The 14,303-nt window shown below is 34.9% G+C and overlaps 1 protein-coding gene across 1 annotated transcript in view; it reads right to left on the bottom strand.

Moving 5' to 3' along the window:
• LOC149785258 (kinesin-like protein KIF18A) overlaps positions 1–14,303 on the bottom strand; it is a 91,720-nt gene that overhangs the window by 64,707 nt on the left and 12,710 nt on the right. The window contains exons 5-6 of the mRNA XM_089979105.1: positions 3,281–3,391; positions 2,446–2,643 (exon numbers count right to left, since the gene is read on the bottom strand). Of these exons, the coding sequence (XP_089835231.1) occupies positions 2,446–2,643; positions 3,281–3,391 (309 nt within the window). The remainder of the gene's footprint in view (positions 1–2,445; positions 2,644–3,280; positions 3,392–14,303) is intronic.

Here is a 14,303-nt window from a genome sequence, read left to right on the forward strand (position 1 = left end):
AAGTAAGTATATATGGTATGTGCACCACAGCCGAAACCAATTAACAAACCTTAAGTAAGTATATGTGGTATGTGCACCACAGCCAAAACCAATTCACAAACCTTAAGTAAGTATATATGGTATGTGCACCAGAGCCAAAACCAATTTACAAACCTTAAGTAAGTATATATGGTATGTGCACCACAGCCAAAACCAATTCACAAACATTAAGTAAGTATATATGGTATGTGTATCACAGCCGAAACCAATTTACAAACCTTAAGTAAGTATATATGGTATGTGCACCACAGCCAAAACCAATTCACAAACCTTAAGTAAGTATATATGATATGTGCACCACAGCCGAAACCAATTCACAAACCTTAAGTATATATGGTATGTGCACCACAGCCAAAACCAATTTACAAACTTTAAGTAAGTATTTATGGCATGTGCACCACAGCCAAAACCAATTCAAAAACCTTGAAACTTGTGCTTCCTATTGCAATTGTACATTCAAGCCTTTTCTGACAAAATACAGATTACAATGAATATAAAAACAATTATCATTACAAAGGTTCTTTTGATAGGGCTCTTTAAGGATTACTATTGTATAAGATTCTCTTTCTTGTAAATGATGATCTACAGAAAATTAATGACATTCTGTGTATGTGTGTGTTTTTGTAATAATATCTAAGTATATCACCTGTACTGTCTGGCCCCAATTTCAACAACATATAGTAAAGTGTTTAACTTCTGACAAATTAACTTTCAACCAATCAGATTGCTAAAGTAAAATATTTCAAATGAAGTCTGAAACTTAAATACAATTATGGACCATTTGCCTGGTAGATATTTCATATGTGAAGGGTAATAACCATCAAAATTTTAACAAAATATTGTGATTAAAAGCTAATGTAATACAAAAAAAAAAAAAAAAAACTATTAAAAATTTCTTCAAAGAATCACGCCACTTTAAAACAATTATCCAAGGTCATTGCATTTCCTACTTTCAAAATTTCATCAACTATTTTCAAGATAATTATTTTTTCAGATTAATCATGCAACAGCAATGATATTTATACACAGTGGTAAATGGCAGAATCAGGTGCCTCAGTAAGAATTCATGTCAGATTGTGGTCTTATTCACATGAAGACCATGCTGCTGCTACATGATATCAGGTCCTAGTTTCACTAAATTCTCAAATTATTGCAAAAGGTACATGGTGTTTAACGTAACTATTTGTGAACACTTTACCATAAAGACACAAATTTGGCACAAAGAATTTACTCACATCTGAGAGATTGGTTATCAAATGGAAAGGATAACCATTCCCGGTATCTGATCCTAGTCCATACAGTTAGGTCACAACATGCAAATGTGACACTTTTAGACTTTTAGAAATAAAATAATCTTTGCTAAAATAAATTGCTGTGCTGTGAATAAATTATTTTTGATGAGGCATCAATTTTTGCAGATTTCATAGTTGCTACAACCATGATTTTAAAGACTAATGAACAAACATCCTTCTACACAAACTACAGGACTCCCTTCAGTCCAGGTATTTAAGTCCTGGTGAAGGTCCATTTTCCACTAAAAAGTGATTTCTGAGGTAATTCTCTGTTGTTACTCAGAAATCAAATCTTACGGATGATGTAAATGATCTTTATAGTACAGCATAATGAATAACATACATTACAGCCTAGATAGTTGGTTTGGGGCGAGTGTGTGAAATGCCATTCCTCACTTCTGTACTACCATCAACTTTATTCTAAAACACTTTTAACAAAGTGATTTACCCTTCAATTGGCTAAAACTATATGGACAGCATAACAACATACCTCATTTGAATGACAACTTTATGTTAAAACAACATCAACAAATAAACAAGTGACAAGTCATTCTTCATATACAATTCAAGGAAATTGTTTCTACAATGCATCATAATGAAAATCACAAGTAAGTGCTCTATCTCCAGAAACTGCTGGAATCATACTGAATTATGTGCTGTCATAACGTGCATGGAAACTGACCCAAAGACTCAAAATAACTCCTGAAAAGTGAATTTTTTTTGTAAAACTGTCTTACAGCCAAACACTAAGAAATTCATTCTTACTGAAAGCTTGGCCATTTGATGAATCTCTTTGATAGTCCATATGACTAATACATGAGTCTCTTTGATAGTCCATATGACTATTACATGAGTCTCTTTGATAGTCCATATGACTATTACACGAGTCTCTTTGATAGTCAATATGACTATTACATGAGTCTCTTTGATAGTCCATATGGCTATTACATGAAGCAGACTCATTGTCATTATATCAATAAAACAGAAACTGATAGTATTCCCTTTCCGAGGTTCCTGATTTTGCCATTGCCAGTGCATAGGAATATCACTGCCAGTATGTTGGCATTATTACATGTACATTACAACAATACTAAAACTTAAAGCTATGTATTACCTTATTTTCTGCAAGCACATTAATAACGTTTCCCAGAGCCAGTAGAGATTTATTTATATTAGCTCCCTCTCTGAACCTGGCCCCTTTGTTGCTTGTTGCAGTGGCTCGTTCTGACCCAGCTAAATCAACCAAACACATTTTGGCTACCTTCACCTCTGCTGAAACATTGGCAGTTCTGTCTCTCTGGCGCACAAAAACCTACAATAAGCAGGAAATTATTGTTCATTTGAGACTTTCAAGCATTAATTTTAAACATAAGACCATTTTAAAATCAAGGTGCAAGGAGGGGTGGGGGTAGGGAAAGGTAGAAGCATTTGCTAAAGACTCAACCAACCATTAAATTTAAACTGGACTAGTCCATATACAACACTAAACCAGCCAATTTTGATCAACACAAGTGCCTTTCAACTCTTTGCCCACATTTAAATAAAACCCATATAAAACACAAGTTGCTGAAAATTTTATAAGAAAAGAAAATCTGTACGCAACTCCCTTGATATCTTGTACCCCAATAACTTGCAAACCTGCTTATTATGTGGGGTCAGGCTTGGATTCCATATTTTTAACCAGAAAAAAAAAACTAAAACTGACCACTATTTATTGAATGGGAAGAAAATTGTGATCTTAAATTGGTAAATGAAACCTTGATGTATCACTCATTTTATTGTCACAAATGGTAGATAGGAAATGGAAATTTGAATCTAAATTGAATTCATTAAATAACACGTTTTTTCATGAATTTAGCTACCTTGTATTATTCACAATTGTTTTGTACAACATGTAAACATTCTTTTAAGCAGTTAGATGGACTTTAATCAACACTTCATTTACAGACCTGGAAGACAGCATGAGATCTGGAGGACTCGGAGTTAGCATCTGTGGGATGTTGTGTCCTGTTTTGGTTTCCATGATGCAGCATAAACAACAACTCCTCAGCACTCTTTGGCTGCAGAATAGAGATATAAAGAATCAAGTCTGAGTCACAATTGCCCTGTTTTTCAAACTGTATCAACTGACTTAGCAGAACAGCAACAATACATAAGAAACATAACAAAAGAACTATGGTATAATAAAAGTAGAGTCTGAACATTTTCTGTATCAAATTTTAATATACATCATATTTTGAGAACCACAATAATGAAGTCTAAGGAACAAATCTCAAAATTAATCCACTTCTAAACTGTGTCAGTATTCAGACACCTGTCACATATGATACAGAAATTTATGTCATTAAATTGATATTCCTGTACATACTTGCTTATAGCTCTGGGTTTGTGTAGTTTGCAGTTGGACTCAATTTATAAGCATGTATAGACATTACATCTCAGACTTTTTCCAAAATTTTAAAGTTATTATAATAAGTGGTCTATGTTACTTAATTTAAAATCATCTGACAATGGAATATTTATTTTTATAAGAAAGGAGATAGTTCCTTGTATGTATTACCTCAATCAAATCGTCCCCAAACCAATGATAAAGAATGTTAATTAAATTAAAATATCAAACAAAAATTAAACCAATTTTTTTCTAGTAAAATATGTTTCTTCAAGAATATTTACCCAGTCGTAATACCTTAGCAGAACTACTACTACTACCTTGAAAGTCCAGCCCTCCCAGATAAGAGGAAAAGCTAAAAGTTATCTGGTGGCAGTTGGGCAGAGTGATCTCTCTGTAATATAGGGATTGGCACCAAATCCTGTAAAATATCTTGTTACTACTGGAGCATAAGGCATACTCTCTATATGGATGTAAATGTGGGAAGGCTGGGAGCGTTTATGAGTATTATGACTTGGTAAGTATTCTTGAAGAAACATTTTATTAAAAAATTTGGTTTCTTCTTTAAATACATTACCTAACATAATATCTAAGGAGAATAGGTAAGAGGTAGAGGGAGATACATCTCATTATCCTGGAAGGACCATCTCCAGTTCCCTATGGTATGTGAGACAGTTTCTAGATAACCTGACTGGAAAAGGCCCCATCTCTCGGGGAGCAACTTCAAAAGGGAATTTTTTTTTGCAAATCCAGCACAAGTTGTGAAGCCACATCTGTATGAAGCTGTCAAATGATCTGTAAGTGTAACATTTGTGGCACAGGAAAAAGAACCTCCAGATCGACTTGAGTCTCTCAGGATTAGAGGTCTCCAATAAGAAGTGTACTCGGATCTCCATCCCATTACATGGATAAAAATAGAGAACCGTTTCACTGATATGCAATGATTGTGTTTGCTGTCCTAACTTGGTGAGTTAATTTACAAAGCAAATTGATGTCGGTATAGTACAGTATGTGTGACAGATAGCATACTTATTAAGGATGACAAGGACCATGTTGACCCATCATCCTTCCACTCTTTGACGGTATAATAAGCCGTGATCAATGCAAAGGCTTGATATTCCTGAAATACCACTTCAGAGGTTGCACTGGGCCCATTCGATGATTTTGAGATGAAGTGTCCAGAATATATGGGAATTATTACCAATGTCTAATTCCTCATGAACTGACATTCAGGTTAATATCTGTAACTTCCATATGGGAAAGGCAGGTGGAATCCGAATGAACAGATGTATCATTGGCCAGGTGGAATCCAAATGAACAGATAGATCACTGGCCAGGAGGAATCCAAATGAACAGATATATCATTGGCCAGGAGGAATCCAAATGAACAGAAATGTCATTGGCCTGGAGGAATCCAAATGAACAGATAGATCACTGGCCAGGAGGAATCCAAATGAACAGAAATGTCATTGGCCAGGAGGAATCCAAATGAACAGATAGATCATTGGCCAGGAGGAATCCAAATGAATAGATAGATCATTGGCCAGGAGGAATCCAAATGAACAGATAGATCATTGGCCAGGAGGAATCCAAATGAACAGAAATGTCATTGGCCAGGAGGAATCCAAATGAACAGATAGATCATTGGCCAGGAGGAATCCAAATGAACAGAAATGTCATTGGCCAGGAGGAATCCAAATGAACAGATAGATCATTGGCCAGGAGGAATCTAAATGAACAGAAATGTCATTGGCCAGGTAGAATCCAAATGAAAAGAAATGTCACTGGCCAGGTGGAATCCAAATGAACAGAAATGCCATTGGCCAGGTGGAATCCAAATGAACAGAAAATCAGATAGGTCTTTGGTACATTCAATATCCACTCTTCCACAATAGCACAGCATTTGAGTGAGCGTGGAACAGTAGATTTAATTGTGAATAGTGTTCACTGTTCTCATCGAAGAGTCACAGAAAGTCAGATATTGAGGTATGAGTGCCTACATTTTGGTATAAAGTACTTTGTGCACTCCACTGAGATTATAATCCATTGTTTTCTTATGCCTCTAAGGTGGATAGCCATCTCAGTTGTGGAAACTCCACCACTCACCATGAAAAAGGTTGTTCCTAAAGGCGTATTCATAAGATCCTGACGTGCAGGTTCAGTAACTCTAGCCTGGGGTGAAACACATGCCATCGTGGATTCTGATACAATTGATGTGGTTACTCCAGTACTTCCCATTTGAGTGTAGTAATCAGGATGAGACTCTAATTTTCTGATTCCTGTGTCCTCTTTCTGATCTTAAGTGTTTGCAAAGTATCTCCCTCCACCTCTTACCTTTGCAAATTTTGTATACATTTGGCCATTCCATTCGATAGAAAGAGCATCAATTATTCAGGCCTTTTTTGTGTTCAGGACTGGTATGACAAAGGTTGAGGTTTTGGCATTCCACCCTGTCATCAATAGGTTCATCATAGGTCAATCCCATCGAGTGTCTACTGAGTAAAAACTGAGGGATGAAGAGACCATTCCATTTGTATTATTTCCTTCTGGCATAACCATTAGTCTGCCTATCTGTTAGCCAGCTTAGTAAATATCGACCTTAAGCTGGATTGTCAATGAGGACATCATTATAGAAAATCCCAAACACAAATGGTCTGAGTACTTGTTTGCTTTGCTGTTTGAGATGAGCTACCAAAGTGAAGTTATCAGACAGAAGAGAACTCCATTCCTGCCACTAATGAAAAGCTTTCAAAATCAACATCCATTTTGATGATGTTGACATGTAAATAATGATCTTCAATGGGCCACACTCCTCTGGTAGTTTGAAACCGTAAGAGACTTGCCTGGTCCTCTGTGTTTGCATCCGTAGTGATTGTTATTGCTGGAGGTTGTGCTTGCAAAGGTATTGCCAAAGCAAATCTAAAGTAGTTTCTCTGCCTTTGAGATGCAGCCTCATATTATTGTAGATTTTAAGAACTGGCCCACTGGTCACAGGTTCAGTCTCCATTTGGACCACGTAATCATTGTTACAGGAGCCCAATAAAGAGAACAAGGACTAAGACGTCCGCTAACGCATTGAATAAAACTTGGCCAGCAAAGGAATTCTCTAGCAGACAGATTGCTCTAAATAGGCATGGAACCTACCAATGCATGAATTCAATTCGCATTCCTTGGGGAAACATTCTTTTTACTTGATTCCAGACCTAGTTGACTGAATCTTGAAACAATATGAGGTCAGTGATGTTCTTGTTGACATGGCGATTGAGAATAATGTAACACGTGACTTCACGTTTTGCTTCAAAATATAACCCATCTGCTTCTTGTAGTCTGTTGTAGGTGAATTGCAGAACTTCTGGAAGCTATTTGGAGTGGGAGTGTGAAAACATGCTTCTTGCAAGTCCACGCTGATTATGTAGTCTCCCCATTGGATAGCGTTAAACCCACTGCTGCATTCTATCACAAACCCAAAAGCATAACAGAACTGACTGAATGCACTCAGGTTGAGATGAAATGATATGGCAATGATATGGCCTAATATGGCAATGAATGTGATACCAAGACCCCAGGAAACTTATTGGGTCCCCATGATGTCATAAGCCTTCCCCATTCAGCCATGAGCAATTGGAGCCTTCTCCCTATCTGGAGCTGTGATAAGGGTGGGATGCGGGAGGGGCCTGTATCTGTCATTGGAAGAAAGAAAAGTTGGAATCTAGATAGAGGGAAGCCTCCTCCAACTTGTTAGTGTAGAACTTCCAGATACTTGGTCGAGGATTTTGTATGGTCACTCTTGATGACAGCATGATGCACAGCATGAACAGAAGTAGTAACTGGGATAGTCAAAGGATTTGATGCTAAATCTGCATATCAAGGGGAGATCACTCTGCCTGACAACCACCTAAGTAGGCAGATAACTTTTAGCTTCTTTTTTTTTTTTTTAGATAAGAGTGTTTATCTGGAAGGGCTGGATTTGTGAGGAAGTATTAGTTCCCCTAATGATTGGGTAATGTATTTAAAGAAGAAATATGGACAAAAATCTAGGTACTGTTAACTGAGGTACATGTTACATTTCAAGTACCTAATATGCAATAAACATGATCCTCATATTGATTCAATATGACAAATGTATTCTCTTTTTCCTGCAAGATCACTCAGACAAAAGCTTAGCTCAAACCAATATCAAAGAATGTTAAAGGTATTTAGAAAGTTAATGACTGTGTAACAATGGACACAACTCTCTGGTAAGTATCAACAGCACCTAGAAAATATAAATTTCTTTAAAATCATTACCAAAACTCTATTTCTAAATAAATTCTTGGCCAAATGTTTGTAATTCACATTTTCTGCCAATTTATGACTCAAAATGAAAATTTCCACATCTTGTACAATATTTTTTACACAGACATTACATTCAAAGAAAATTCAGATGCATGCCATTTGTGTTCTGTTTATGCAAACCATGTGCTTAGTATCAGACATCAGACTATTATAAATGGGTTTTCTATCCATATAAATTTGGCTAGAAAAAGACAATGAGAGCCTACTTTACAGTTACTATCAATATTTTACAGGATTTTGAGATGTAATATTTTGACATCAAATCAATTTACATAATTAGGAAAATGGTTAAGAAAAACTGATTGGTGATTTCTGGAACTGAAACTTTTAGCAAAAATTTGTTCTGATTTAGGCACACAACAGTTGCGACACCAATGTTACATTCAATACAAAGTGACAAATAATGTGTAAATGGATAAGTGTTTTTTATTTCCTTCTGTGGATGCGTCTGTGACTATGGATGTGTATTTTAATGATTTCTAAGGAATCTCAGGGTTCGAATTTAACACAAATTTCTTTGTAGCCAGAAGGACTAGTATATTGAGAAATTTACTAGTCATGCCAAATCTTTACTAGTCCTGTTCACAAAACAATGTCACACAGCTTTCATGTATGTTTACGATTCAATTTTAAAGCTCGAACAACCCGCAACAAAACTGGATGTTTTATGTGTGTTTGTGTTTGCTAATTGCGTACACCAGTTACACCACATAACGTTCCTTTCCTCTTCATAATTCAGCCATTCCCTGTTTTTGAAATTTTCCATTATGCTTTTCCCTATCATAAGAATTATTCCTCATTATTCTCATTCAACTTTTACTTTTTTCTGGTGGCTGAACACCTTCTATCAAATGCCACATTTTGCCTTCTTATAAGGAGGGAATTGTGCCTTGTTTTGAAATACAAAATGTTATAGTATACGTGACACGAATTATTTAAAGCAAGAAAAGGAATGGCACAGTGTCCTTTATATAAGAAAGTCAGAGCAAGAAATACGTTTCAAAACTTGTGTCTTTGCCCCCTCCCACAATTAAATGGCCTCTCTCTAACAAAGACTTAACTTCAGCGGATGTTCTGCATGATCAAAGCAGTGGCTATTGTAAACACTGTTATAAAATATTAGCATCAGAAGATAGTGTTAGTTTTAGCTTGGAAAAGATGTGTTCCCATCAAACGAAGCCATCTAACACTCGGCGCGTTGTATTTAACAGCTCCAATTATGGTACCATAAGTCGTAAGTTTGGTAATTGTTCCTAATTAATCGAACCTCAATGTATTGTTTAAATTAATAAGGTGGAAAATTTTCAAATCTTACATGCCCATGCTCAGAGAGTTTAATTCCCAACAAATGTATGGCATTCTGCTTGGATATCTCCACGTGTATTCAATTATTTGTTCATTCTCGTAAGGGAAAAATTATAAAAACTATTCTTATCATCATAGAAAAAGCAGTTGTATGGAAAGGATGTGTCAATAACGTAATCGTAATAAATTGATCTAATTCTTATAATTATTTCGCTGGAAATGTAAAATATGTAGCTTCCTGTTTGTGACTGTTGGAGCGTTTGGGTAGCAAACAAAAAAAAGAAGAAAAAGAACCTTAAACAAAAAAACGTGCAAACTAATTTCTTTGAGTAGTTTTTGCAGTGTTCTTTTGTGTGGTATACCGCTTTGCAGTTTGTTAATGTGGTTGAGTAAATAAAGTGTGATACCACGTCATTTTTTTCATTTAATTCATTATCAGATTAATTAGGATCAATTACCAATCTTCCGTTGTTAATGACGGGACCATAATTTCCTCTGTTAAGTGAAATGCACAATATTGGAAGGATTCTTGTTATAGAATCGCACCTTTCCAAGGCAGAAATTGACTTCATCTTCTCATGCTAATATTTTATGACTGTGTTTACAATGGCCACTGCTTTGATTCTACAGAACATCTGCTAAGTCAAGTCTTTTTTAGGGAATGGCGTAAACAAATGCTGACTGTTGATAACCAAAACTTACTAGCCCATCGGACTATTAACATTATGAAAGTTACTAGTCTGACAGGAAATCTGCTAGCCTCAGGCTAGCGGACTACCGCTAATTTCGAGCCCTGAATCTGAATGTAATTGGCTGCTTAACTTTGAGAAACTGTGGCAGCTCAATTAATTATGATACCCTTACCACATAGAAGAGAAAACCTTAGAATGTCACTACAATTTTAGTTGAAAATTTATAGTTTTAAATTCATTTAAATCTATATCAATGTTATCTACATTGCTGACTGTAAATGACATAAGCTCCAGCTTTAAGCTTTGTTTATTAGGTCTGGAAATACTGATCTTTTTCACAGATATACTTTTTAGTCGTTATATCAAATTCTGTACCATATTTCATGTGCACTTCTGATGAGAGGCAAATACAGAAAATCTGTCAATTTAAAGATTTTGTAAATTTAAAATAGCTTTTTCAACATTGTGTCAAATGTTTTTAAAAAAAAAAAATGGCCCTCTTATGCAAGTGGATTTTGAATCAGGGCAGGTTACATTTTTGAAGTCACTTGCCCGTACCTGTATTTGGAAAACATTTATGTGAGCACTGCTTATGATCTTCTGTCTGTCAATATAAAATTAACACCAACCATGCAAGTGGTTATAAATATAAAACCAATGAAGTAATACAATTTATGCACAAGTGCATTAGCATTTTACAAAGAGTTTGTATATATATATATATATATATATATATATATATATATATATATATATATATATATATACACACACACAAACACAGAATTTCAATTTATGGAGAAAAAATTACTGGCAGATATCATAAAATGCATACATGCAAACACTGAGAGACATATAAGCATAATTTTTGCCAATATAAGTGGCAAAAGAACACAATATGAGCATAATATGTGCAATCTATATATTACTGTTATTAAAATTAGTAACCCTACCAGGGATCACCGAGGGCTTTGGCAATGTCACAAATTGTGTTTTTTTCTTATTGACGATAAAATATACCATCTGGCAATCTTTTTGGCAACAACATTTTTTTGCTGTTAAAAACTGCATATACAGTCTTAGGTTTGCAGTTGAGAATTTCAAAGGCACCACGACAGGAAGCCACAAACTTGGATATAAATTACTCTGGAATCTATTGTTACATAAACAAATCCTTTGTTCATATTGACAAACCACCCTAACACAGCATTGTTATATCGCAATCTGCTTATGCTGATGTCTGGTCTTAGTACTCAGTGCTGTAATATGACCCAAATAGTCATGCTACCTGACAAGCTACATTTGACCATCTCTGAAGGCAGGAATGGGAATGACTACAATCTATCAGACAATGGCATTTTTTTTCCTTTTTGAAAAATTTACCAGAAACAATAGTTTTGTTGAAACTTCAAAGAAAACTGATTACATTTAAAGCATTAAGCGTTCTGTATATATATACTAAGCAAATGAAAATAAATTCTGTCTCCGTCAATGTTTTACAATTATTTGTTGTTGCCACAGCAATGACAAACAGGCATTTGTTTGGTCCTTCATAAAGCACCTTTAGCAGCGCCTTCAATAACACATGAACCTTCAAGAAAGCAAGCCAAAGACCTTTGATCAATGAAAGTCGGTAACAAACTTAAATAATAGCATTTTTCATAGTGATTGGAACATATTTATTGTGCCATGATTTCCTGTTTGCAACAAAAAAGTTCATGATTATGATCACTACCAATGTTGATTTAAAACCCAAATTAAAATTCCAATATTATGAACAATATATATCTGGCTGTCAAGTTAAATGAAGGTGGGACATCTCGCAAGAATGCTAAAACTTTTTCATTTGTTCACATGTTTTCATTTCCCTGTGAATAACCTCATCCCTTTGGTAGCCTCGACATCATGGTAGTTTTCTCTGGCTGATCAAAATCTAGACCAATTTAAGTACATATACACGTAGCACATAAACAAATATACAGCCATGTGCTACTTGGATAATAAATATCAGAGTGAATTGTCTCGTAAAATGTGTTGACAATGGGATGAAGATCAATCAAGGACTACCATTTTTTAATAGATGTTTTAGTTGTGTTTTCTGACAGGATTTGATAGATAAATGAATTTTCTTACATTTGAATTTATGGATTTTTCATATGCATGTATATTATTTAGCACATTGTGGAGTGTACTACATAAACGTAAAATGTCAATATACAAGTGTATTTCAGACTAGTTGTCTTCATTTAATCAAAATTTCCAATTTTTTTCTGCGTAAATCCTAGTCACTGACGACAGGTCATCTCTTAAAATTCACTTGTATGCGAAATTTCAAATTTATTTTCAACGCCCCCACCCAAACACTTATCTAAACATCTGCTTATGTCGGCAATATTATACTGGTCCCGCGTATGACGATATAAACAGATAGTACTGAATTATGAAAATGGTGACATTTATTTTGAAAACTGGCGACAAAATATTGTGGTTGGATTTTTTTTGCGACAACTTTTTTTTTAAACCCAGGGTCATCACTACCTACTTTGTCAAGGCTACAGAACTGTAGCTAATATATTACATGTCATAAAATACAGTTCACTTTATGAAAAATGTAATTGATTTTTATTACTAATATGGATCTGCATGTCAAAATACTTGACACAAATAAGTAAAATCCACATGGATTACAACCATAAAACAAACTGAAAAATTATTTATATTCAACACTCACTTTAACTAGTCTACATGTCTATTACTTTTACCGAATGATTATGTGGACTCCTCAATCTGACTGCTGTATTGCATCACTCTTGTATTCTTTTTACAAATTTCTAAAGCACTGTTGAATTGTCCATTTTCTTATCAGACATGTTTTGAAGTTTATAAAGAAACATCTGCTCTAAGAACTTTCATCTACAAGTCAACCTGTAAAATTTCATTGCATGTAATATCTGGTGCCATTTTCTTTAAAAGAGCAGACTGATCTGCCACCTAAATTCATTAACAAAATAAGGAATCTACGAGGCAAAGTTTCAAATGAAAGAAACCCATCTGTTTTCTTGGAAATGGGTCATGTAGTTACTATAAATAGAAAACTAGGAAAGTACATGTAGCTCTATGATGGACAAATTATCTCTTATGCTATTCTTATGCAGCAGTCGTTCATTTTAGAATATTCTCAATTTTTCTTATGAGTGAAATTAAGGAGATGATAATGTAAATTAAAAACACAACTTTTATTGCTTTACTTTAATTTTATTTTTCAACGTACCAGAAAAGTGTAAACCATTTTTGAGCATAAGACAGAATTCAGTTAAGAAATTATGCCAAAATCATATTAGCTGGCATGTATATACATGACAGGATCACTGTCCTAACACGTACAACACCTGATGATAACTTCTCATTGCTAATCATCATATCTCAAAAGAAGAGCAATGATCTATTAATCCTTCCACAGAGTCCTCTGCAGTGGAGCTGAAAATGTTCTTGTAAACTGTATAGAGCTGGCATTAATTAAGAATTGAAAATTTAATGAACGTGGCACATTTGGAATATAAATTTTTGCCACTTATTAATGATGAGTGTATTTTTAAAACATATGCAAACACTTATCTTTGTGGTTGCTCAGCTTGTACTTATGACGTAAAAGTATGATGGTGCAAATCAGTATATATTAACAAGTTAGGTCTGTCATGACACATGAAGATAAGGCAGCAAAAGTTACAAATATGTGGTGCATATGAATCATTGTCAAAGATAACTGTACATTTCCTTATTGATTGAATATATATTGCATCATTTTCTTTAATATTAATTAATTTGTACAAAAATAGTTTATCATATAATCTTGCTTGTAAGTTCTAACAAACTGCATAGCCCTAGATCTGGTGGCACATTATGAATGGCAGATCTGGGTATATACAATCTGCAGTTGAAATCTACAAATGAGCAAAAACATAACAAAAGTCTGCATACAATTTCCAGAACTGATATTTTTAATTTCCTTGCAGTTTTCCTTGTCTTCAACAGTGAGACCCCTCCAGTGGACTAGTGGTTAGAGTGTCCACCTCAGATGTGGGAGGTTGCGCATTTGAACCCTGGCCAAGGCGTACCAAAAGACTTATAAAAATGGTACCAACAGACGCCTCGCTTGGCGCTCAGCATTAGGATTGGTCAGCCTGGTGTCAGTATAATGTGACTGGGTGGGACATCAAGATAAATGTCTGCTGGGCTAGACATCACTATAAA

This window comes from Sinohyriopsis cumingii, chromosome 13 (genome assembly GCF_028554795.1).
Source record: "Sinohyriopsis cumingii isolate HCF-2022 chromosome 13, ASM2855479v2, whole genome shotgun sequence".
Lineage (NCBI taxonomy): Eukaryota > Metazoa > Mollusca > Bivalvia > Unionida > Unionidae > Sinohyriopsis > Sinohyriopsis cumingii.